General features: G+C 45.3%; 1 protein-coding gene across 3 annotated transcripts in view; it reads right to left on the bottom strand.

The window, feature by feature from the left end:
- STAG1 (STAG1 cohesin complex component) overlaps window positions 1–25,510 on the bottom strand; it is a 1,346,357-nt gene that overhangs the window by 281,517 nt on the left and 1,039,330 nt on the right. For all 3 annotated transcript variants that reach the window (XM_078665875.1, XM_078665876.1, XM_078665877.1), the window contains exons 23-24: window positions 21,534–21,626; window positions 16,091–16,265 (exon numbers count right to left, since the gene is read on the bottom strand). In XM_078665875.1, coding sequence (XP_078522001.1) covers window positions 16,091–16,265; window positions 21,534–21,626 — 268 coding nt within the window. The remainder of the gene's footprint in view (window positions 1–16,090; window positions 16,266–21,533; window positions 21,627–25,510) is intronic.

Below are 25,510 nucleotides of genomic sequence, written 5' to 3'. Positions count from 1 at the left end.
GAATTGCAGTCTTCTTTTTACATTTTTGGACAGAAGACAAATTACTATCCTCCATGCTAGCTGTACTACTGAATAGGCCGATCCAGACTACTGACCTATAAGAATGTTGTGGATATATTATAGAGTGCCAAAATATCCTAATGCCATATCTCCGTTCCTTGAAAAAACACAAAATATATACATAAATATACATACAATCAATCACGCGTTTGTTAAGCGATACTACTCACCCATGAGGGTCTCAAGCGCTGGGGAAAGGGGGTTTCGCAGGTTGCAGTCCATCAAGGAGGGGGTCTGTCAAAGACCCCCTCCTACACCCACACCCATATACACATACATACATGCATGCACACACCATACACACACACACACACACACACACACACACACACACACACACACACACACACACACATATATATATATACACAAACCCAGCGATGCAAAAGATCAGACAGACGTCAAAAGTGTTATTGCACTGTCAAAATATATACACATTTGTCATTTATTAACTTTCCCTATAGCTATCCATCAAACCGAAGCGGGGTGGGTGACTGTGGGGGTGAGGAGGTTCTTTAATCAAACTGCACGTAGAGTAGCCACTAGAAAGATCGTCACCGTAGGTAAGCAACTTTTCATTTCTTCTGACTTATACTTTCACTGCAGCTTGCTCAACTGCAGAAAAGATTCTGAAGCCATACTCAACTAGGAGGAGGGTTGAAGGATGATTATGCCAGGTAATCCTACAACATCTGGAAATAGGACCATTTCTATGCACCCCTGAATCTAGGCAGTAATGCTTGGCAAATGTTTGTAGAGGCAGAAGGAGTGGCTTTGGCCTTAGTAGAACGAGACCGGATTCTTTATTGGCTAGCACATAGCTGGGGAGGATCCACTTCGAAAGAGTCCTTTCTGAACCGTTTTGCCTTTTTAGGTACCACAGTACCGTACAGAGAGCTGATCATCTTCTCTAGAGTCCTTGGTGCAATCCAGGTAGCAGTTGACTGCCCACCTAGAATTTAACCGCTCCTCCTTCGAGGGATGGGGTGAGAGGAAAAAGTTGGATGATGGACTGACCCAGGAGGAAGGGAATAACCGCTTTACCCAGGAAAGCACACCTGGTTCTCAACACCAACTTGGCACGGTATAGGGATGTAAAGGGTGGATGGGAGCAAAGCGCATGCATTTCGTTCATCCATCTGACTGTTTTAAGGTCAACATCCTTAAGGGACAACTGTGCTGTAGCTCAAACAAAGTCCCTATCAAAAAAATGGAATGCGTTACTTACCTGTAACAGCAGTTATCCAGTATTGGTGTCTTTCATAGATTCATATGCCTGAATCATTCCCCGTCGTCGAGATGGGAGCCCCGGTAATAGAAAAGTAATGTCCTATAGACATAAATAGAGAAAAGTAGGCCTAAGGGCCTTGCCTTAGTAGCCTATCTATGTCCTTTTGTAAAAAGGACCAAACTCCTGAAGGTAGCCAATCAGCTACCACCTCCCTCTAGAACCTTCCTGCCAGGAGCCTCAGTCTCTCAGATTTTCGTACGCACCAAGCTAGGTAGACGTAATACATGGTCTGGAGTGAGAGATGAGTACTTCCTGGGGAGGTGGGAGGGTTGCATGTGAATCTATGAAAGACACCAATACTGGATAACTGCTGTTACAGGTAAGTAACGCATTCCTTATCCAGTATTATGGGTGTCTTTCATAGATTCACATGCCTGAATCAGAATAGCAAGCAATACATTATGCACATCTGCGATGGAACATAAGAAGTCGTCTGAGATAAAACATATCATGTGACTATATACCATTAGTAATACAAGGAATAAAGTAAATAAATGTGCATACCATTGCAGGACGGTGGGAAGAAGGAAGGCTCATCTCACTGGAATAGATGGCGAAGTACAGCCTGGCCACAGCTGCATCCTGCATCAGTTCCGTATCCAGGCAGTAGTGCCTGGTGAATGTATGCGGCGATTTCCAGGTCGCTGCTCTGCAAATGTCCAGAATCGGTACTCCAGCGAATAGTGCTGCCGATGTGGACACAGCCCTTGTGGAATGCGCTCGGACTGTGGAATGCAATGGACGTCCTGCTTTGTCATGGCAAAAGGCAATTGCCGCCGATATCCATCGGGAAATGCTTTGCTTAGAGAGTGGCATGCCTTTTCTAGGTCTGCTGAAGGCTATGAAAAGTTGATTTGTTTTTCTAAAATGTTTCGTTTTGTCCAGATAAAATTTTAGACATCTCTTGAGGTCTAAAGAATGGAGAGATCTTTCAGCCACAGTACTGGGGTTCGGGAAGAATGAGCGAAGTACAAGTGGTTCAATAAGATGGAAGTCCGAGGGGACTTTAGGAATGAAGCGAGGATTGGTTCTTAAAATGACTCTGTCCTCTCTGAATTGCATGAAAGGATCTTGTATAGAAAGCGCTTGTAACTCACTGACTCTTCTTGCTGATGTTAAGGCCAAAAGAAGTGCAGTTTTCCATGAGATGTACTTGAGATCAGCCCTATTTATGGGCTCAAATGGATGCCTCATCAATTGGTTGAGTACTATATTAAGGTGCCACGTTGGTGGTATACGTCTTGGCCTTTTAAAGGATCTATAGAGTCCTTTAAGGAATTGCTTTGTCAGCCTGTTGGACCATAGTGAGGGACCTCTTGAAGTCCTTGTAAAGCGTGAGATTGCTGCTAGATGGACTCTAATGGAGGCATGTGCAAGCCCTGTTTGTGCCAGGTGTAGTAAATAAGGCAGTATTTGCTCTGGAGTGATTCTGAAAGGATGGATATTGTTGTCTGAACACCAAACACAAAAGCGTTTCCATTTCAAGGAATAAGTTTTGTTTGTACTGGCAGCTCTTGCTTTAGCTAAGACATCCTTGCACTCCTGCGGGATGTTTAGATGACAGAATTCTCTGTACTCAGGAGCCATGCCGATAATCTGAGAGATTTCAGATTCGGGTGGAGTACTTGGCCTTTGGACATTGAGAGAAGAGTTGGATGTGGACGTAGTTGGATTGATGGTCGAACAGAAAGGCGACGGAGGTCCGTGAACCAATGTTGTCTCGGCCAGTATGGGGCAATGAGAATCAGGGTGCAGTGTTCCATTTTCATTTTCCGAATGACTCTGGTTATCAGGGGAAATGGCGGAAATGCGTACGCAAACACGTTGCGCCATGCGATGGAAAATGCATTTCCTAGTGACCTCGGTTGGGGATGCCAGCTTGCGAAGCTGTGGCATTTGGCGTTCTCCCTGGTGGCAAAGAGGTCTATGTGAGGTTTCCCCCAGGCCGAGAAGATGTCGTTGAGAACCTGTTGATCCAGTTCCCATTCGTGGGACAGTGATTTCGGTCTGCTGAGAGCGTCTGCTATTATGTTGTCTTTTCCTGGGACATATTCTGCTGTTAATGTGATGTTGTTGAACAGTAGCCAGTTCCAGATTTTTTGCGATTCGCGAGACAGTGTTAGTGAACGCGTCCCTCCCTGCTTGTTCAAGTAGTGCATTGTGGTTGTGTTGTCCGTTCGCACAAGCACTGCTGAGTTTTTGATGCGAGGGAGGAATGCCTGAAGAGAGTGAAGAACTGCTCTCAGTTCTAGGAGGTTGATATGTAGAGTCCTCTCTCCGTCTGTCCATTTGCCACTTATTTGCAGATCCTGCAGTACTGCACCCCATCCCTCCAGAGAAGCGTCTGTTGTTATGACGTGTGGAGTTGCTGGTATCAAGAACGTTAGACCTTTGGATAAGTTCTTGTTCGCCGTCCACCACAGCAAAGCCCCGGCTATTTGTCGAGTGATGACTATGTGATCCTCGAAAGAGCCTGTACATTGGATCCATTGTTTGTTCAGAGCCTCCTGAAGGGGGCGCATTCTGAGCCGACAGTGAGGGATGAGAAGAATGCAAGAAGACATCATCCCTAGAAGGGATTTGAAAGTTCTGACTTTGATGGACTGTTTTGAAGACACTGCGGTAGCTAGAGCCATCAGTTTGTGTTTTCGTTCCTGAGATGGGAAGGCTTTGGAAGAAACGGTGTTTAGAGTTGCCCCCAGGAATGTTATAATCCTGGTGGGTTGCAAGGTTGACTTCTCGAAGTTGAGAGTTAAACCCAGGCGCTGGAAAATATTGAGACAGGCGGTTGAAGACATCTGTGCGTCTGTGAGAGATGGTGCTTTCACCAGCCAGTCGTCTAGGTATGGGAAGACCTGGTGATTCTGTTGTCTCAGAAAAGCTGCCACTGGAGCCAGGCATTTTGTGAGGCCAAATGGTAGGACACAGAATTGGTAGTGTTGACCTGCCACTTCGAAGCGAAGAAATTTTTTGTGGCGATTGTGAATAGGGATATGGTAATATGCGTCTTGCAGGTCCAAAGACGTCATATAGTCTCCTTCCTCTAAGGATCCTAAGATTTCCTGGATCGTCACCATTCGAAACGATTGGCTCTTTAGAAAGGCATCGAGTGCCCTGAGATCGAGAATGGGCCTCCATTTCTTCTTTTTCTGTTGAATTAAAAAGAAGCGGGAATAAAATCCCTTCCCTTTCTGGGCGGATGGAACTCGTTCTATTGCTCCCTTCTTCAGCATGGAAGAGATTTCTTGTAGAAGCAAACGAAGGTGTCTGTGTGGAAGTTTGCGAGGAGGAGTTAACGGTGGGATGGAGTTGAATTCCAAAGTGTGGCCGTGCTGGATTAATTGGAGAACCCACCGATCCGTCGTTATCGATCTCCAGTTGTGGAGGAAATGTGTCAATTTTCCTCCAATCCTGAGAGGACACGACGGCGTGGGGAGTGTCTGGGGGAATTGGTCATTGTCGTCCGTCAGACGTTTTCTTCTGGGATTTGCCCCTGAAGTTCGCTCTCCCGTAGGAGGTCTGACGACCTTGTTGTTGCTGTCGCTGTTGATATTGTGAGGGATTTTGATTGTAGGAGTAAGAGGATTTTCCCTGATATGATCCTCTGTATGTGGATTAACCTCGTCCTCTGTGCCCTCGAAAGGACTGAGTTTTGAATTGTAAAGTTCCGAGAGCTCTTGCAGTGTCATTCTTGATCGTCTGCAAGGCTTCATCTATTTTCGCCCCAAATAGATGTTGTCCGTCATAGGGCATGTCCAAAACGTTGGTTTGGACCTCTTGACGGAAGGACGTCGCTTTGAGCCATCCTTGTCTGCGCAAAACAGCTGCGCCAGCCAGCTGTCGAAAGCCTGTCATGGCAACATCCACAGCTGAATCAATGATCTCCGAGGCGGACATCTGTCCTTCCTTAAGGAGTGACTGGACTTCATCCTTCAAATCTTCGGGTATCTCCGCCAGATATGGAACGATATCTTCCCATAATTGTCTATTGTATCTGCCTAGCAGAGCAATGGCGTTGGCCACCTTTACCGTCATGGCTGACGTTGTGGAGAAGCGTTTGCCGATGCCAATCAATTTTCTGCCCTCTTTGTCGGGTGGTGCTGACAATGGAGAGGAAGGGTTTCTGGAAAGCTTTTGAGCGGCTTGGGTGACTACAGAATCCGGCTTGGGATGTGTATTAAGGCAAATAGGTGCAGATGTTGGTGCCTTATACTTTTTATCCAGTCTAGGCACCACTATTGAAACAGAAGCAGGCGTTTGCATGAGCTGCTGACCTTGTTCCCAGATGTAGTCTATTATGGGAACTGACCTCGCGGACTTTTTTATAGGGTCTTTAAAGTCGTAGAGAAAACAATCCGTTTCCTTAGATTCCATGGTCATGTGGAATCTGATGGCCGCTCTCTCAATCAAATTGTGGAATCCGCCGATATCCACTGGTGGAGAGTCTGAAGTGTTGGGTTCCGGCGTGGCTGGAGAATGAGCGACGTAATCCTCGCCGTCTCTGTTTTGTGAAAGGTCGTCTCGAACCTCTCCTTCCTCAGGAACATCTTCTTCTTCCTCAGAAGATTGAATGTTATGTACCGCTTCACGTTCATGCGGAATAACCAAAGGTGTTGGTCGTGCCTTTGGGGATTGTTGCGGTTTGGATGACTCGTGAGTCTTCTCTTTGGAAGAGGCCGCTGGCGATTCTGGGAATCGTTTTTTGTAGTCTGTGATTAAGAATTGCAAGTCAGAGACTATTTCTGCCGGTAGGCATATCATCGGAGCAACTCGAGTATGTTCTTGGATCTGCGTAGTTTCCTCCGTAAAGATGACCTCATCTCCGTCATCGTCAGTACTCTGGCATTTGACATTGAGATCCGACGGACTGGTAGCCTGTTCAAATTGGTCGTCATCAGACTCATCAGTTTGTAATAAGCAAGCTGGAGGTAGTTTCTGAACCCTACTGGGTGATGTTAAGGCTGGTGTTATAGGGAGTTTGGTGATCATTTTTGAGTGAATCAACTCCGCTTTCTTCCATGGTGTCGACGATGTCGTCGACGATGAGGTCGTCGACGGTATTGATGACGGTCTTTTGTCGAGCGTCGACGGTTCTTTCGTCGTCGTCGGTGATGTGCTAGTCGACGGTGTGGTCGTCGGCGCAATCTTCGCCGTCGAGGCGGTCGTCGACAGTGCTTTCGTCGTCGAGGATGCTCTCGTCGACGACGATGTATTAGTCATCGACGGTGCTTTCGTCGTCGGTGGCGATTTTGGCGTCGACGGAATCTTCGTCGACGGTGAAGGCGTCGTCGACTTCTGTTTAATCGTCGTCGATGTCGTCGTCGTCGAAGCTTTAACAAAGGACTGCTGCTTTTTAGTCAGTACAATCGACGACAGTGGCTTACCCATCGTCGACGATTGGGTGGTCGTCGTCATTGAAGCAAAGGCGGACGACGCCATCGTCGTCGAAACCGTCGTCGTCGACGTGGAGACATATGTAGTTTTTCTTGAAGAAAACGATGACGACGTCGTCGACTAAGACTGCGATGGCTTTTTGAAGGTTGTCGGTTCCTTCACAGACGTGTCTGATCTTACCTCAGAAGACTTGGTAGTAGTCTTTTTGTGAGGTTAGGGGAAGCCTCCCTTGGCCTCTTCAAGGACAGTTTCGAAGAAACTGAAGCCATTTCACTGCCCTCCGAGGACAGCACATCATCTCTGGTCTTGAGTCTGTTTAACCAGAGGAGCAGTCTTCCTTCTCTATCTTTAAGAGTTTTAGTAGAGAATGTTCTACAAATCCTACATTCTTTGACAGAATGATCCGGATAAAGGCAGTAGAGACAAGTCTCATGCTTGTCATCAATGTGCAGTCTCTTCTTGCCACAAGAGGAACAGGCTCTAAACAATCCTTTCTTCTGTTGTTCAGTCATAGTAGAAGTAAATAATCCAAGTTTTCTGATGAAAAAGTGATAAATTCAAGAAACCTGAGGAGAGCTCAGGTGGGGACTCCCTAGCACAACGTGCGGTAGAAAATCAGAGAGACTGAGGCTCCTGGCAGGAAGGTTCTAGAGGGAGGTGGTAGCTGATTGGCTACCTTCAGGAGTTTGGTCCTTTTTACAAAAGGACATAGATAGGCTACTAAGGCAAGGCCCTTAGGCCTACTTTTCTCTATGTATGTCTATAGGACATTACTTTTCTATTACCGGGGCTCCCATCTCGACGACGGGGAATGATTCAGGCATGAGAATCTATGAAAGACACCCATAATACTGGATAACAACACTCATTTAAGGTCCCACAGGGGAACAACAAAATGGTCTGAGGATACAGACTGGGTAACCCCTTCAGAAAACAACACAATGGGGGATTTGCAGAGGTATGGGTGGTCTAGCAGACAAAGGAACCCAGAGAATGCTGCTAAATATCCCTTTACAGTGCCTTTTGAACAACCCCTTTGGGCAACGAAAGTTCAAACTGAGAGATGAGTGAGAACTTGGACAGCAACGCACCATGCAACACTGCTATGCCATCTGTCAGAGGAAAAAGATTTTGCTTAGAGGTGACACACTGAAAGAAGTACATCAAACACCATGGGTGATGCAAAGAGAGCATTTTGACTCGCTCAACTGGGTTGGCCTATGCAAAAGTTTTTAAAAGATTTGACCTATGCCAGAAGTTCTGTAAATTTGATGCCCTACTATATGAGAGCCCAACAGGCGCAGTGAAAGTCAACGCAGTTGTCTCCAGCTCATTTCAGTTGGCAAGGGGAACTTGTCAGGGCAGCACCCTGCTCTTCTCTGCCTAGAACCCCTAGTGTGCTAGATTACAAGGAGGGCTGATGTGATGGGCATTCCAGAAATAGTGGAGAATCCGGGAAAATCTCTCTACATGTGGACAGCATCTTGCTATACCAGACACCTCGATCCCTGCAGTAATAGCCATCTTCTGTAATTTCGAAAAACTCAGGATACCGGATAAAGTGGGGCAAGTCATTCCAATCTCTATCAGGAAACTGGGCTGAATGGTAGACATCAACAATGCACTGAGGGTCTCCCAGACAGGTTTTCAGATTTGGGAATTAAAATCACAGGAGACCAGTGTAAGGAAGTGTGTTTCTGTTGCAGTAGCCCCCCCCCCACTTTTTGCCTGATAACCGATCCACTTTACCTTGGTGTGCCCTGGGTCCCTGCCAATCAGGTACCCAGGGCCTGTGTTCCTTCACTAAAAACTGTACTAAAGCCTAAACCCAATTGGCATCTCTGGCCACATGTCAGCCACTGGTATATGGTACCCTAGGTACCCAGGGCATTGTGACCAGAGAAGACCCCTAAGGGCTGCAGCACCTATTGTGCCACCCTTAGGGGCCCTGAACCCTGACACACACACTGCCTTTGCAGGCTGAGCGTCCTGGTGCAGAACTAAACAGAGTCGACATGGCACACATCCCTGTGTGCCATGTCCACAAATCCACTGCCCTGGCATACATCAGCTACCCCTCTAGCTGGGTGCCCTATGTCAGTGGTGTGGGCACAGGTGCATGAGCCCTGTGCCCCTACAGTACCCAGGGCAATTCCTGGGCACTGTAAGTGCAGTGATACCATTAAGAGTATATGGTGCTGGGATGTTGTCAATACGAACTCCACAGCACCATAATGGCTACACTGAAGACTGACAAGTTTGATATCAAACTTCTCAGCACATTAAACCCACACTGATGCCAGTGTGGGAATTAATGTAAAATGCACTACAGAGGGCATCTTAGAGATGCCCCGTGAAGCCTAACCAACAGTCCACGACTTTTCTGAGAGGCTGCCTAGGCTGCCACACAGCAGACGTGTTGCTGGACCCCTGGGTGGAGAGCCCCCGCTCTTCTAGGCCTGCAACAATGCACATGTTGGGACGAGGTGCCAAGCCTCATTTCCCAGTATGGGCAGGGGAAGCTTCAAAGGCATTCTGCCTTTGTGAGCTTCTCCAGACCACTTGGTGTACCCAACAACTGGCCCCCACCAGTTCTGACCCCCACTCTGGTGGGAAGACTGGCTGGAAACCCCACGTCAGGAAAGGGTGTGTGCCAACCTGTGCCAATTCCACCCCTCAGGTGGGAGAGGCGAGGTGGTCCCTGCCTCACCCTACTTGTAACGCCCCTAAATTCAGTATTTAGGGGCACCCTGAACCTTCCTTCTTGGGATCCAAAATTACGAAACAAGAAAGAAGAACAAGTTACAAGAAGACCTGCTGGGCAGCTGCTAAAAAGAGGAAGACACCAACTGATTTGGCCCCAGCCCTACAGGCCTGTCGACCCTCAAACGTGCTCCTGCTAAACCCCGGCGTCTCCAGTGGTCAGCAACCTCAAAAACCCCGGAGGACCTGACTGCCATGTGATTCGGACCACCTGGGTCTCCCACGAGCAGTGGTGCAGCTCAAAGCAAGTAACAAGCCCTGGCACCAGCCCGGAACTGTGAACCCTACATACTCTGCACCCGTCAAGCCTGGCCTGTGCTGGAGTGAATCAATACCCCGAGGACGTCCACCCGGCGATTCTGACCTGCAATCCAGTGCCCAAGGACCCTCCTCGACAACCCAGACGACGCCTGCAGCCTCAGGACAAGGGACCCCACTCCAACCGCGACCAACAGGGGGGTAACATTTTCCTACCTCAAAAGACACCCCTGCACCCGGTCCCCCACAGCCCCCTGCCTGTGCCCAACTCCTGGGTGCCAACCTATCCTCCAAGATCCCAACGTACCCCTCAAAGTGTTGGTCGCTCCAGAAGATCCTCCGTCCCCGAGCTGGCAGCCTTTGTTCCCTTTTCAAGATCTCCATTGAATAACATTGAACGCACGACGGCTCACAAACACCCTGCACCCAGCCGCCCGAGTGCCCCTGGCAGTGCAACCTTTGTCCTAATCTACTTCCCTTTTGCCCTGAGCAAGTGACCAGGAGCCCAGCTCCCACAGCCGCGTTGCCTGCTAGCCAGCAGACCCCAACCCAAGGCCCCCTGCCTCGCATTGGATAAAATTGGGCCTAACTACCTCTGCACCCAGCTGCTCCTGTGCCGTTGAGGGTGTACCAACTGTAGCTACCTTCCCTGGAAGACCCCTGAGTCTATGCCCAAAACCCTAACTCTGCCAGTCGAGTCCTTACCCAAAAGCCGATAACTCACTTTTCTTCCATAGGTTAACATGGACTGGTTTCACTTGAAAATTCTCTTAAGTGTGGAGTTTTGAAACTTTAAAATATTCATCTAAAATCCTCCGAACAATGAATTTCGATTTACTCACCTGTTATCAGGAGAGACCTCAGTGCTGCATCTTTGAGCCCAGGACTGACCCTGAAAAGTAATTCTAACCGTACTTACCAGTAACCTGAATTTTCTTCCATAGGAAACCATTGACTGTTTTTCTGTGAAATTTCTTCTGTGTCGATTTTTGCAAACACAAATATTCTTTAAAAATCCTACCAAAACGTAATTACTTACCTGTTTTAGATAGAGGTCCCAATGCTGAACCTAAGAGTCCAGCACAGGATTACAAAAGTAACGAGAACATACTTTACCTGCAACTTGAACTTCCTTCCATAGGATAACATTGGTCAATTCAGATTAAAAAGTTTCTAAGTGTCAACTTTTAAAATACAATAAAATTGTTTAAAAATCGCTACTGTAACCAAAACGCTTTTACTTAATTATTTACAGCTCATGTCCCGGGACTGAATCTAGGATCCAGTCCTGTGGTTAGAAAAGTAATCTACAAAGTAACTAATTGCATTTAACTAGAAATTCTCATGGAGCTCAATGTTGCACTGTGTTTGAAATTGTTTTGCCTACTGCAACAAACTGTAACTATTGCATTCAAAGAGTCTATTGCCTATTTGAAAAGTATTTAACTAAAGTAACTCATCCTGAGAAAGTATATTTTGATATCTTGTGGGTTCTAAAATAAAACTATATCTTTCGGTACAAAACAATTGGCCTAGAGTTCAGTTTTTGAGTGTGTGAGACCATTTGCTGATTGTGTACAACAAATGCTTTACACTGTCCTCTGATACAGCCTTACTGCTCGACCAAGCTACCACTTTAGAGAGTAAGGTTATATGTAACTTTAGCCTCTGCCATACCTCTGGGACTGTGGACTCTGTGCACACTGTACCTCACTTTGGTCCAGTATATACAGAGGCACTTTCTTACAACCAGGCAGAGTTGGTTTCTTAGGGCTTTCAAACCGCTACAGAAAGATGGAGGAAGCTACCCTTATCGCTGATGGGACAAGCCCCTATATTTAAAATAATGTTGCCCAAATTCCATTTTTGCACGACAGAACACCCTCCAGGCTGTTTCAGCATCCTGGTTTGACCTTATAGATCAAACACTCGAGACAATGGCACACCCAGAATAGCTCTATGCACTTTGCAACTATTGGTATACAATGGGGGCTTTGCACTCCCAGATAAATAGGCTTACTCCTGGGAGAAAACTTCAGTTCTTAAATGAACTGAGACATCACACTGAGGGATGACCCGGCGACTAGAGAAAAGAGGCTGGAAATGGAAACAAAGACGTATGTTCACTACATATATGGAGGGTCACTTACTTGAAGGGGACCACTGACCCCTACTCAAAGTGCACTAGGACAAAGGGGGTAAGATGTGTGGGATGGAGTGGCATACTGTCAGGGGTCACTCCTCTACAGAAAGGAAGGCAACTAAGGGAAGTAGCAATACTAGGAGGTTTCCGGCAATGAGATCTCCCCGCTGCGAGAGAGCGACATTAAACCTTTTTGAATCACCATAAATTGAATACATTCTGGCACCCACCCAAAACTAACAATATATACAATTAAAACGAGCCTTGGAGGCGGAAGAGATAGATTTGACAGATTTGCCGGATAGCAGTCCACTGGAGGGCAGAGTCTTACGTGAACCACTCCCCAACAAGGTAAGTCTCTCAAATACCGCACCCTGAATAATAACCGGCCAGACAAACTATGGAAACTAAGGGACAAATGGGAGACAGATCTGGGTCATTTGGAGGATACTGACTGGTTAGGCCCTGAGGCACCATTGAGAGGGGGCTATAAAAGCTAGACTTGGACTAATTCAACTTAAGATACTCCACAGCGTTTTATTACAAAAGTAGTAACTATATAAAATGGGGAGTGCCCGATCAGCACAATGTCTGAAATGTAATGTGACAGAAGGAACTCCCATACAGTTTGGGAATGCCCAATGATAAGATACTGGTCAAAGATATCCATGGATATCATGGCAGCCCTCGAGGCTCCGGTCCCTGGCACACCGCAATTCATGATCCTCGGAATCCCATGTGAGTTATCCAGACTTCACCTGTTTTTCTGCACCTTACGATTCATAGCAGCAAAAAGAGACATCACCAAAATGTGGGGGAAAGCAGAGGCCTCTACCATACAAATGAGGACAAGGAATGATGGCAGTATGGAGGCAGAAAGGGTGGTGTATGAGGCCAGCCCATGACCAAACACGTGTTAAAATATGTGGAGGCCAGAAAATACAAAAAGGGCTAGATTGGAGGAACCCAGGGAGTGGGAAGAGAGAAACTACAGGACACAAACCTGTGAGGGAGGGGAGGACCGAGGCGTTAAATGATGGCATAGGGCATTTTCCAATGAGGCAAACAAGTCCACCAGAGGAATGCCCCACTTATCAAAGACATTTCAAACTACGTCTGGCAGAGGACCTCACCCATGATTGGTAAGATAACGCCAGCTCAGGCTGTCTGTTCGGACATTCAGAAACCAAGCTAGGTGAATGACAGTGAGCTAAATCCCTCACTAATGTGTTCCAGACCACAGTCTCAATGCTTCCAGGCAAGGGAGGGGAGACCCTACCCCCCCTTGCTTGTTGATGTACCACATTGCAGATGTGTTGTCAGTCAAGCTCTAAATGTACTAACCTTGGATGGAAGGGAGGAAGGCCTTGAGAGCAGCTGGATTGCTCGCAGCTCAAACAGGTTTATGTGAAGAGCCTGTTCCTCCAGATCCCTGATCTCCAGATCCTCTTAGTGAGTTCCACACCCAAAGGTGATGGCATCAATCTCTACCTTTGCCAAGGTCAGTGGAGAGAAGGCGATACTGCACCGCAGGCTTGTCTTGCCTCCAAAAAACTGCCTCACAGCACATAGATTAACACAAAGGAGGCCACCATGTTCCCGCCTGTACTGTAGCTACTGTATTCGGAGGCACCACTGCAGGGGCCCTAATGTGCCAAAGTGCATGACTATGAAAATGCAGGTAACCGGCAGACAGAGGAATCAAAAGACCCTCAGAAAAAGGGACATGCATGCTTTGAAGAAACAGTGGTGCCAACTCCTCTATTTTGGCAATCCTCCTGGTGGAGGGAAGGCATGAAGAAGGGCAGTGTCCAGTACAGACCTGGTGCACTGGAACCGTAGGGAGGGCCTCGGGCGAGTTGTTAGCTCATTTATCAAAAGCCTAGGTCAAACAAATAGAGCTACTGTTGACTTCAGGTTGCGCGACAATCTCTGGCCACCAAGGTTTGATCACCCAGTCATCCGGATACAGGTAATGGGGACGCCCGACCATCTCAGATGGCCCGCAACCACTGCAATCACCTTGGTGAAGACTTGAAGCACTGAGGTTAAGCCAAAAGTAAACATTGCAAACTGGAAATGCACAGCACCAACTACAAAGCAGCAGTACTGCTGATGAGACAGCAGGATTGGGATGTGGAAGTATGGTCCAGTGACACCATCCAGTCTCCAATTTCAAGGTCATACTTCTAGCTGAAAAGATCTTTTTTCCCTGCTACTCTTCAAGTCTTTTGGATTCCATGTCTGAGGGCGCCCTCGGAAATGTACCTGGCATCTGCCCCGATGTCTGAATTACAAAGCTCTCCAGGCGAATGATGTGTAGAGAGATAAGGGGGGTCCTTCCAGGAGCTGGGTGATAGCACCTGGCTACTGATCAACCGTGTCGAGGAAGGTTTCGTCCATGCTGCCAGAATGTGCTTTTGATCAATCAGGGGTTTGTAAAGCATGACTACTCACCCCCCATGAGGGTCTCAAGGGGCTTACGGGGCGGCGGATGATGGTCCTAGTGGGTGTGCAGGATCATTCGTAGAGCCAGGTCTTGAGGACCTTCTTAAATTGGGTCAGCGACCCACACTGCCTGACGTGGAGGGGCAGGGTGTTCCAGTTCTTGGCAGTGAGGTAGGAGAATGATCTTCCTTCCGGTTTTGGTCTTGTGGATCCTGGGGAATTATGCTAGGGTGCGTAGGGTGGAACTGAGTTATCTAGCGGGTACTTGGAATGCGAGGCTTTGTTAAGGCGTCAGTGAAAAGCAGATGCGGTTCAGACGTAGAAATGGAGGGTAGATGGACCTCTGAGGACGTTCACCTATCCAGAAGGTAATTGTTGGTCCAAGACTTCAACTGATTTCCTAACAATGTGAAATGGCATAACCTCCGAGGATGGGGGGTTGAGAAGAGAAATCCATATCCATTTCTGGTGAAGTGTCATGGCCACACACAGAGGACAGCCATGGGATGTAACAAGGCATCTCCCTACATTTCTTCTGAGCCATAAAAATTCATGGGCTCTGAATCAGAGCCAAAGATAATGTGTATCCTCTTGCCTTTAGTCTTCCACTTCAATTTATCTCCCAGCTTCCCTCTGGGACCTCTTCTGAGGATGAGTATCCGTAGGCAGAGCCACAGAAGGCCGACTGGCATGAAGGCAGGAATTGGTGTCACTGGCATTAACATCTGAAAGTCAAGTGGAGCTCCAGACAAGTTTGAAGCCCTGCCAAAGATTGACTCTCAACACATCTATCACAATGGGAAAAGGAATTTGAGGTATTCTTAATTCCTTCATCAGATGACAAAACTGAATTCAGGGATCAAATGACGAACTGTTTTTGTGATGAATGGAGGGATAATAGTTGCCCACACACTACCTTGCTGTGAGAGAGCAGTATTTTCTTTTTACAAGATAACGTGCACATGTTAACATTCTTCTTTCATTCTTCCTATTCTAAAATTTAAAAAAATTGAAATAATTGGAACAGCAATGTGGCACCATCTAAGTAGGCCATTACATTTTAGTGAAATGTAATGTACTGTGTTAAAATTATATAATATTGTGATACAGTGTGATTATTAGAGAAGAAAATGTGGCTTTTCCATATTTTTGTTTAAGGTTGGAGAGATTTCTCTGCAGGATTCTGAACGTACAAAGAAAATATAGTGTTTATGAATATCACTGAATATCACAAGGCAGAACATGAGAATTAGTCAGTGTTTCATTGAAAAGAGGAGTAAAAACTCTAATGAAGATGGTGAAATGTGTGGATCAATACTGTCCTGTTTCTTCTATCAGTGAACACCTGCCTTTATCCCATAAAAAGGCAAGCTTAAATAAGATCCTTTCTTTCTTTATGGCTGCTGGCTCTCAAAACCTTTATCATTACTAAAACAAACCAATCTCCAAAAGTATGAAAAACTCTTTAGCTCCTCCCTGACCACAAAGAACATAGCAAATGGTTTTGGCTTTAAGAGCAATTTCGTTGCAGAAGAGAATGAAGAACCAAATGTGTAACAAACTGAAGTCACAAAATTTAAAAGAAATGCTTTAATTTATAATGAGCTGTGAGAGAAGAATTGAAGACATTTGTAATGAACAATAAGTGTGCAACTACAAAATACCAGGCCAATATTAAAAACTCGTCATCCTGACGATTCATGTTCATTTGATTCTTAACAAAATTGACTTACCCATGCTCTGGTTCTCGTCATCCTGATCAATGAAAACATGGTCCAAAACGAAGTTCAGGAGTTCAGACTGAAGTCCAATATCTGGGTTAAAAACCAGCAGTGACAGTCCTTCTCGTCCTCCTGTAGTCAACTGATGGCTGAAGATCATCAAAAGGTCACAGAGGAGCATGAAGGCCTGCATTAAAAGTTGATTCAACCAGAATAAAAACAATTGATAATGTTAGATGTCTACCTTTTAAAGCCTGCTGAATCACAAGTTAATGTGCGTGAAGGATGGGGTCTGGTAAACGGCATACAAACATCATACCTGTGCTTTACAATATAAATTGAGTATACAAAGATTTACTTTGTTGCACACCATTTTACATGAGAACAGGTAAGTAAATAACAACCATATACAAGTGCTATTGCCAACATGTCAATCCTGTCAACATTTGTATAGGATTTCAAACAATCCTGAAATAAAAAAAGAATGGATGTACATTTCAACCACACTTATTTTCACTGCGTGTCTCAAAGATTCCCAACACTTTAGTTCCTATTAGACTTAGAAGCTGAAGATAAGCCAAATAATAAGTGTGGGCTCTTACACAGATAATTAGCCTAGAGGGTAGCAGTACAAGATGTGTTTGGTAAACAACACCTCCATTTACAATAATATAACTTCTATCTACTTTATAACTTATGTGAACCGATATTTACGCCAACGGACATACCCTCATCAGGGATGTTTAGGTAGCCAAACGATAAGACCTCAAGTGCCAGATTCCAAATTCAGCAGTTTGGGATCTGGGTACTAAATTTCGTTGTGTTGTTGCACAAGAAGGCCAGGCCACAGCTTCTTGTGGGGATAGATTAACATCTCCATGAGCACCAATTACGAGGGCTCCCTGGCACAAGTTGGGGGGAGTTGGCTCTGGGATGAGGATTAAGACTCGTCCCGGATCTTCCTCACCAAAAGCGAAAGAGGAGGATAAAAAAATAAGCAAAAACCCCAGACAAGTTAATCGAGGATGCATTGCCCATGGACTGAAGATATGGATACCTTGAGGCAAAGTTTGGGCATAATGTGTTTTTTGGCAGAAGAAGTTGATAGCTGGCGCTCCTCTTTGCTAGCTGCACCTAAATCTGAGGGTGATGTTCTGACTCGCAGACTTGTGGCTGATTCACAAATTTGTTGTCCACCCATGATAGGTGCTCTGCTCAGAGGAGGATCCTTGTTGTGGATTATCCAGTGCCAGATCTCCTGTGTTTAAGCAGACAGCTGTGGAGAGTCAGTCCCCTTGCCCCACACCTTTGTACGCAATACATGGTCGTCATGTTGTCTGTCTTCAGGAGGACCTCCTTGCCCTGGTCAAGCTTGAAAAAAATATTTCAGAATTAAGTAGATGGTCAGTAGTTCTTGCTATTTTATGTGTTGGCCCACATGCAGAGGGATCCAGATACCTTGCAGAGTCATGCTGGAAACATGTGCGTTCAACCCATTGAGTGATGGGTCTGTAATGATGATCAACTTCTTTAGCGACACGCTGCCGAGCAACAGGACCAAGGAAACTCTTTTCTTTGAGAGGAGGAAGTACAGCCTGCAAACTCCTTTGTCAATTGGTGCGGTGGTACAAACTGTATTGCACTCTTTTTAAAATATCTCCCTGAACCTTTTACATGTGGTTCAGTTGCTATGTTTTTATGTGCTTGTACGACCTCAAGGAAGACTCTGCACTTTAGCACTGTTTGAAAGCGGCATGGCCCTCAAGACCAAGAGTATTCATATGGTCGAACTTTTTTTGGCACTTTATTCATTTTTCTAAAACGTCTAGGTCTTTATCTGTTACATTTGTGCCATTCTTCTCCCACTATTTAAATCCAAATAATTTAAACAACGGAGTAGTGGCGAAAATAGTTATAAGAGGACTTTTGGCTTTTACAGAATAAGCTATTTTGCCGGTTTGTATTTTGCACTCCTGTACAAAACGAATTTGGTTCTTACTTTTCAATTGTTTTCATCTGGAGCTGTATTTTTTATAACTTTTATTAACCTCATGTACTGTTAATGGTTTCACTCAAATTTATGTCTGTGGTTTTGTAAAGTGAGTAATTGTTGTTTTTCTTTTGATCTGCTTTTATGGATTTATGTGTAAATCGAAATAAAGTTTTATGACTGACTGGCATTGCAGTCTTTAGTTAGTGCTTGAACTGCCTGCTCAAGGAGTGAAGTAATCTTGGATGAGGGTGTAGTGGCGGGGTGGTATGGTGTGTTTGGGTAGTGTGGAATTCTAAGCAATGACTCTGCTTAACTACTGCTAAAACCTATTGATCAGAAGCGATTTCCTCTCAATGGGAGTGAAAATCCATTTGTTTTCTGCCAAAGAGGAGCTGATCATTCTGGGGAGTGTGGTCAAGTCATTGTACGGAGGCTCCTTTGCCAGAGCTTCCGGTTCGACGTCTTACGCCTCGACGTCGATGATCTCTGCAAAGTACTTGGAGACTTGTGCCTCGATATCGACTGCTCAAGGATGTGCGGAGACGGAGTGTCCTGTCTCGACGTCGAACGTTTAGCCAACGCTGACGGAGACCTGCTTCTCGACGTTGACCGTCGCCTGGTTGATGTCAACGGAGGAACTTTTAGCTGACTATATGTTGAAGCTGCCGTCTTCTGCCTTGGATTTGAATGATGAGTGTGCCCCGCCGAAGACTTCGACCATGACATCTGCTTCTTCGCCGCTGTTAAGTTTGGCGCCTATCCAGACTGTGAACAGATTGGTATCCTTCTCGACATCGATCTTGTTCTCCTCTATCCGCTTGTTCTCCTCTATCCGTCTCACAGGAGACCTATCTCTTTCAGGGAGACCCTATAAACAGATTCTCTCTGTCCTGGAGAGTTCTTCTGGATGTGCGCATGATCCACACGTTGTCCTCTTAACTGTGCAGTTTTATTGATCATCACTACCTCCAACTGTCTTGTTCCATTAATCTTTTCACACTGCATCATGCGCACGTCCAAGGTCTTCACATTATCACTCTTGTCAGATATCGCACATGTATGGTCTGCCCGAACATTAATGGTGTTCTCCCCTTTTCCTGCCTATTTTTCTCCTGAAACCGTTAATTCGCTTCTGTATTTAGACATGAATGTAACAGATGTCAAGTACTGTTCCTACGCAGGCATGCTTATTTATAAGTCCTGAAGATGATCCCATGATTTTTTGCCTTAGGGATCGAAACGTTGACAACCAATGTACCATATGCATTTGAAAAAATGTGTATCATGATGTACAATGGTACCTTAATCGAATTCTGCCATACTGTATGATATGCAGAACCCCCCTTTCTTTCCTTGCCTGAAAAACTTGTCCCACTTGAAACCGAACTTTATTTCACTTTAAATGCACTTATTTGAATTATTAAAATTGTGTCCGGCTGGACAAAGAACATATAGTCTATCTAGCTTATGTTTATTATCTGCTTGAAATCCATAACTGCCTAGGGACCACTTTCTTTAGTAATAGCTTCCGTACCCAAGGTCCCAGACGTATTGCCTTTGGGTTCCCTTGTTGTTCATAATTTGTATTTTCTATAGCACCTTACATACGGAGGAACACCAACCATCACTCTTTACAGCCAGCGGACGTTTTCCACACCACTTGTAAGGTACATAAATATATGAAGTAGTTGGGTCAGACATTGGAATATATTATTTTTATTTGATTTTTGTAGAGTCCACGACCATGTTCGAGTCCTGAGGAGAATCCTTAAACAATCAGGGTTCGAAACGCGTAGACTGTCAAGTACGGGGGATTTCCAATGGGGTGTGTCACGAGGAATTGGACAAACATTGTTTTCTCCGCTTAGGCAACATCTTTTCACAGTATAACCCCTTGTCTCAAAACCACAGGCAGGACAGCAGGCATAGCCTTGTAACGAGATAGCGTCTGCCTAGTATATAATGTTAAATCTACGACTGGTTGAATTGGTATACATGTGTATTTATTTATATAATGGTGTTGTAGTATGTCTTTTCACAAATTTGTCATGCTTTATGTCAATATGAGTTCTGTATGACATGCGCAATATGTGTTTTGTTTAACACTGTGGTTTTCAAATATGTGATTCCCTTCTCAAGACATGTAAAAATAAGTTTACTTGTTTAGTGTATCTAAATAATATAAATTAAGCTGCTTAAAGCTGGTGAACGTTAGAATTTTTTGTCTTAGGTTCATGTTAATTGTATATGGAATAGTCCTCCTGGACACTCGGTTTTCAATTATACAGTGGTCCAGTCCAGGTGGTTTAGGATCCAAGCCTTGCTTGTTTACACTGAAATGACAACATCCTCTCGAATAAATAAAATCTGGAAAACTTAGTATGAAGATCTGGTGTGGGTCTGTTTTGGCAATTTTTCTTCAACAATCTGGGCAGATCACCAAAAGACGGTATTTTGTGCAAAAGGAATAATATTTAAAGTCAGGAAATTACAGAAAAACGTGGAGTAAACCACTTCTGAGAAGGTCCTGAAGTGATTATTAGAGGAAGAAATGCTTTAAATAGCTGAGCTCAGAGCTCCAAGATACAGTCAGCAGGAAAAGGAAAACAAAAATGACTCAACTGCCACATACTGGGTATGATAAGATACTGGAGATCAGAGTACCCTTAAAGGTGCAGTGTTCCATTGTCCTGCTAACAATGCTGCAGCCTACACAATTACACTACCGTTGTCTCCGCGATCACTCACTTTAGAAGAAAACAAAAAGGGTGTGTGAAGGAGGTTTTTAAAAGGTCACTTGTCTCATTTAGTGCTTTATGTAATTTCTTCCATCTTTTTATGTACATGAATGAGACTGGAAATGGAGGCTGTTTTTAGGCTGCTAAATTTTACTGTGTGTCACATGTTCTTCCTGGCCTTTCCGAAGTAAGGTAAAGACACTACACAAAATGTACCTTTGGAAGAAGTGCTCAGGGATACCTGCACATGTGCGGGGCTATTCAGTGCTTCTGATTATCAATAGAGAGCCCCTCAAGGAGAATACCTATTTAGAAGAATCCATCAGAAAGTTGTTTTACTTCTTATGTTTTAACTATGTAACATTTTTAATGCATACTTTTCAAAAGATAGATTGTGTGTTGGCCATGGATTTGTATTGTTTGTGGTAACATGATATCTATTGCATGGGAAACCAACTTCCACACCAAGCCCTCAAGATAAGTCTTGTCTGCTAAAACACTACAGCCATTAGGCAAATAAATTAACCCTTGGCTAGCTTTTGCAAGCAAGGACTCTGTAAAAGGAAGGATCACAACAATGCTAGCGCTGCTTTTAACCAGTTTGCCAAACTTACGCTGGAGAAAATGACAAAGAAAATTAAATCTAAATAGTAATTTTAGACGGTCATAAAACAATGCACATTACAGACAGTAAACTCATAGACAATCAATATAATAGTCGTACCTGTTCCTTTACTGGAGTATTGACATTAGAAAGACACTGTTGGCAGACTGCCAAGAAAGATTTTACAGTTTTCCTCAACATTAATAAATCTTCCTGCAGTAAAAACAGTTAGAATAATGTGTGTTAGAACAAGGTACAAGTTATCTCATGAGTATATACATTTTATTTTAAAGGAGGGCTGCAATGCAGAAACTAAAGAAATGGTATAACATGGGAGCTTGTGGAAGACTATCCTGCAAATACATAGCTCCAGTTGATAATTAAGCAAAGTCTGGAACAATGTACATATTTCCAAATATTTTTCTTTAAAATTATTTCACATGAAGCAATCTGAAAAATGTCACTCAAAATAAATCAAATGCAGGTACTTGTTTCCCATTCACTAAAATACAGCATGCCAATTTAGAAAAAACATATTTCAATGTCTCAAAGTTTAATTTAAAAGCGTATTTGTTCGATTAACCCTAAATAGGTAACTGACAGATTTGTATAACGCCATTGAAAGACTGGTTCTGCTCAGGGCTTATTCATGAAAAAGAAAGTGCTGTCTGTGCTGTGCGGTGGGCACCGGCGGAGTTCTAGCTCTCATGCGGAGGGCTCCCCCTTTGCAGACTGCTGCTGCGAGCAGGGTGATCTTTCCAGCACCAGATCCAGGGGCAGGCTCTCACAGCAGTCCCAGTCTTCTGCAACGTGGTCGACTGCAGGCTGGAACTTCAGCTTGCGAAAGTTGGGGCTTCCGGGCCAAGTTGTCTTTGTTGCATCTGTGACATTCAGGCCTGTTTATAGCTTACTGCTTCAGCTGGAATTCAATTACCTTCACGTCAATGGCAGTAGCACGAGCCACTCAGTTCTTGGTAGGTTACCGGGTGACAAAGAATGAAAGGCTCTGGTACAGTCTAATTTTCAGCTCCTCAAGAACAGTTTAGAAAGCTAGGGTATCCCTTTGCAGCACAGGTCTCGCCTGGATCACTCTCTCGGGATCAATTCCTTCCTCTTGGCACTCCTCAAAATGGACTCCTCAAACAGGGCCTCCTGTAAACACTTTCACTGGAGGGCCAGGCACACTCCTTCCCCTTTGACAGCAGGCAAACAGGTTTCTTGGCTTCAGCAAGACACTCAGATATTCTAGTAGAAAGTTTTCACCTCAGGTCATGTCCCCTCACGTCCGGAGACTGTCTGCCAGACAGATGCAATCCCTGGTTACACCGCAGCTCTTCAATTACGCTGCAGAATGCTCCCTTTCTTGGTCATGAAGAACATGGCACTGGAGTGGGGCAGTTTTGTTCCCACTACACATTTTCTAGACAGAATGTAGATTCCCTATCCCATGCTTCAGAACAGTTTTGGGATGGTTTTCTTTTAAATGTCATTTCTATACTGCTCAAGATACAGCCATTGTGCAAAGTGATGGCTCTAACAACATGTTAAAATGGGTCTGGCTCTAAACATCAGCACCCACAACAGATATACAATGAAGTGAGAGGACTCTGAACCAGGCAGTCATCAGCATTCCAGTAGCATTATTAAGAGACAGACAAAACAACACATCCTGCCTAGAAACTTCCTCACCAGGAAGAGTAGCTGATGTCCCACGCTTCCATCCTACCATCAACTAAGAGCCAATGATCAGGTAGAACTTCTCAGCAGCTGCTTGCTGACGAAGTATTTATGGAATTTCCAAGGGCAGCCTTATCTCCATACTCCTCACTTTATGTCTGGGATTCACCCTCCAGCTACATGAATACAGGCACTACACTTTCATGGTCTGTGGAAGCTACCTTCAACCTCCATCGTGTGCCATGTTACATGTAAGGGCAGTCAAAATGGATCCCGTTGGCCTCAGTAATCAGATGCACTGAGAGTACCATAATCATGTGTGTCTAATGCTTACAGTACATACACAAACACACTCAAAATCCACATAGGATGTCAGTGTTTAGCTCTGGCTTCGGCAGTATAAGAATAAACTGCTTACCTGTAATCTTAGTTCCAGGGGAATACTCAAAGTCGAACACTAACTAGTCCCTCCCACACGCGTATGTTTAACTTTATTAAAGTACGTAGTACCCCAAGGAAAACAAAATATGTACATATATGTATGTGTGTGTGTATATATATATATATATATATATATATATATATATATATATATATATATATATATATATATATATCACTATAACGTCCCTGAATCCTGTGTTTTTTTTCTGTCAATTTCATTGGATTTTTAACTAGCAGTTACGTATTCAGAGTGGAGGAGAAAGGGGGCTGGGCCTCCAACCAGCGCTCAGGAATTCCGCGCTACAGTAAGCCATGGGGTACATCTTATATACAGGATGAACAAGTTACTTACCTTCGGTAACGATATATCTGTAAGAAACAGTAGTTAGTATTAGATTCCTTACCTTAGAATATCCCCAGGCGTCAGTCTGGATCCGGAAACTTTTGCGTAGCAGTACCCCTGCGCGTCGGTAGGCGTCGTCTGCAGGCGTCCCCTGCGGCTCCGCGTCCGGCGTCGTGATGACGTCGCTGGAGTATATAGACGCCGCCTCCGCGCGCTGACGTCAGTTCTTTGCACACAGCTTTTCCGCGCCAGAACACGCAGAGCCATGGAAGAACCAACACTGGTGCCATGCGAAACTAGGGCCCTGAAGGGGATGACCTTAACCCTATGTATCAGTTCGCAGAACGGGGAGGCGGGGCGGTAAGGAATCTAATACTAACTACTGTTTCTTACAGATATATCGTTACCGAAGGTAAGTAACTTGTTCATCTGAAAGAAACAGGTTAGTATTAGATTCCTTACCTTAGAATAGATACCCAAGCAATACCAACCCCGGTGGTGGGTCTGCGAACCAATACAGCTTACACCAGAAAGTCCTGGAGGACAGAACGGCCAAAAAAGCCATCCCTCCGGACTTGACTGTCCAGGCAGTAGTGCCTCGCAAACGTGTGCAGCAAGGCCGACGTAGCCGCCTGACAAATGTCCTGCAAGGGGACTCCCCGGCCCAGGGCAGTAGTAGCCGCCGTGGCCCGAGTGGAATGGGCTCTCAGCCCAACAGGAGGCTCCTTCCGAGCCAAAGAGTAGCACGCTTTGATGCACAGGACGACCCACCGAGAGATGGTTCGTTTATGTACCGCCCTTCCCTTCTTCGCACCCACGTAGCCAACAAACAGTTGGTCATCCACCCGGAACTGGCGTGTGCGATCCATATAAAATGAAAGCGCACGTTTTGGGTCCAGACGATGGAGCCGCTCTTCATCCTTTGAGGGATGCGGAGGCGGGAAGAAGGAGGGTAAGGTGATGGACTGCCCAATGTGAAAAGCAGAAACTACTTTGGGCAGGAAAGAAGGTCTAGTTCTCAGAACCACCTTGTCTGGATGAATGGACATGAAAGGAGGTTTGACAGAAAGAGCCTGGAGCTCACTCACTCTCCTGGCAGAGGTGATGGCAACCAGGAAGGCCGTCTTCAAAGTCAGGAGACGGAGAGGACAGGAATGAAGTGGCTCAAAGGGAGCGCACATCAAGAAAGTCAGAACCAGATTCAAGTCCCACTGAGGCATCACGAAAGGAACAGGTGGATACATGTGCGTGATGCCCTTCAAGAATCTCGTTACAATAGGGGACTTGAACAAAGAAGGTTGATCAGGCAGCCTTAGAAAGGCCGAAAGGGCAGAAAGGTAGCCCTTGATAGTGCCCAGAGCAGAGCCCTGCTGGGCAAGAGAGAGAAGAGGAGAACCTCGGAGAGAGGGGCAGAAAGAGGGTTCACAGCCTTTGCTGTGCACCATGCCACAAATCTGTTCCACCGGCAGGCGTATACCGACTTTGTGGAGGGACGCCTGGCTGCCAGAATCACATCACAAACTTCAGGAGGCAAGTCAAATGGCCTGAACTGTCGCCGCTCAATCTCCACGCATGGAGGTGGAGACTGGACAGGTTCGGGTGGAGGACCGTTCCCTGCTGCTGCGACAGAAGG

The sequence above is a fragment of the Lissotriton helveticus genome, chromosome 11 (genome assembly GCF_964261635.1).
Source record: "Lissotriton helveticus chromosome 11, aLisHel1.1, whole genome shotgun sequence".
NCBI lineage: Eukaryota > Metazoa > Chordata > Amphibia > Caudata > Salamandridae > Lissotriton > Lissotriton helveticus.
This window is presented reverse-complemented; position numbering and strand designations above follow the sequence as displayed.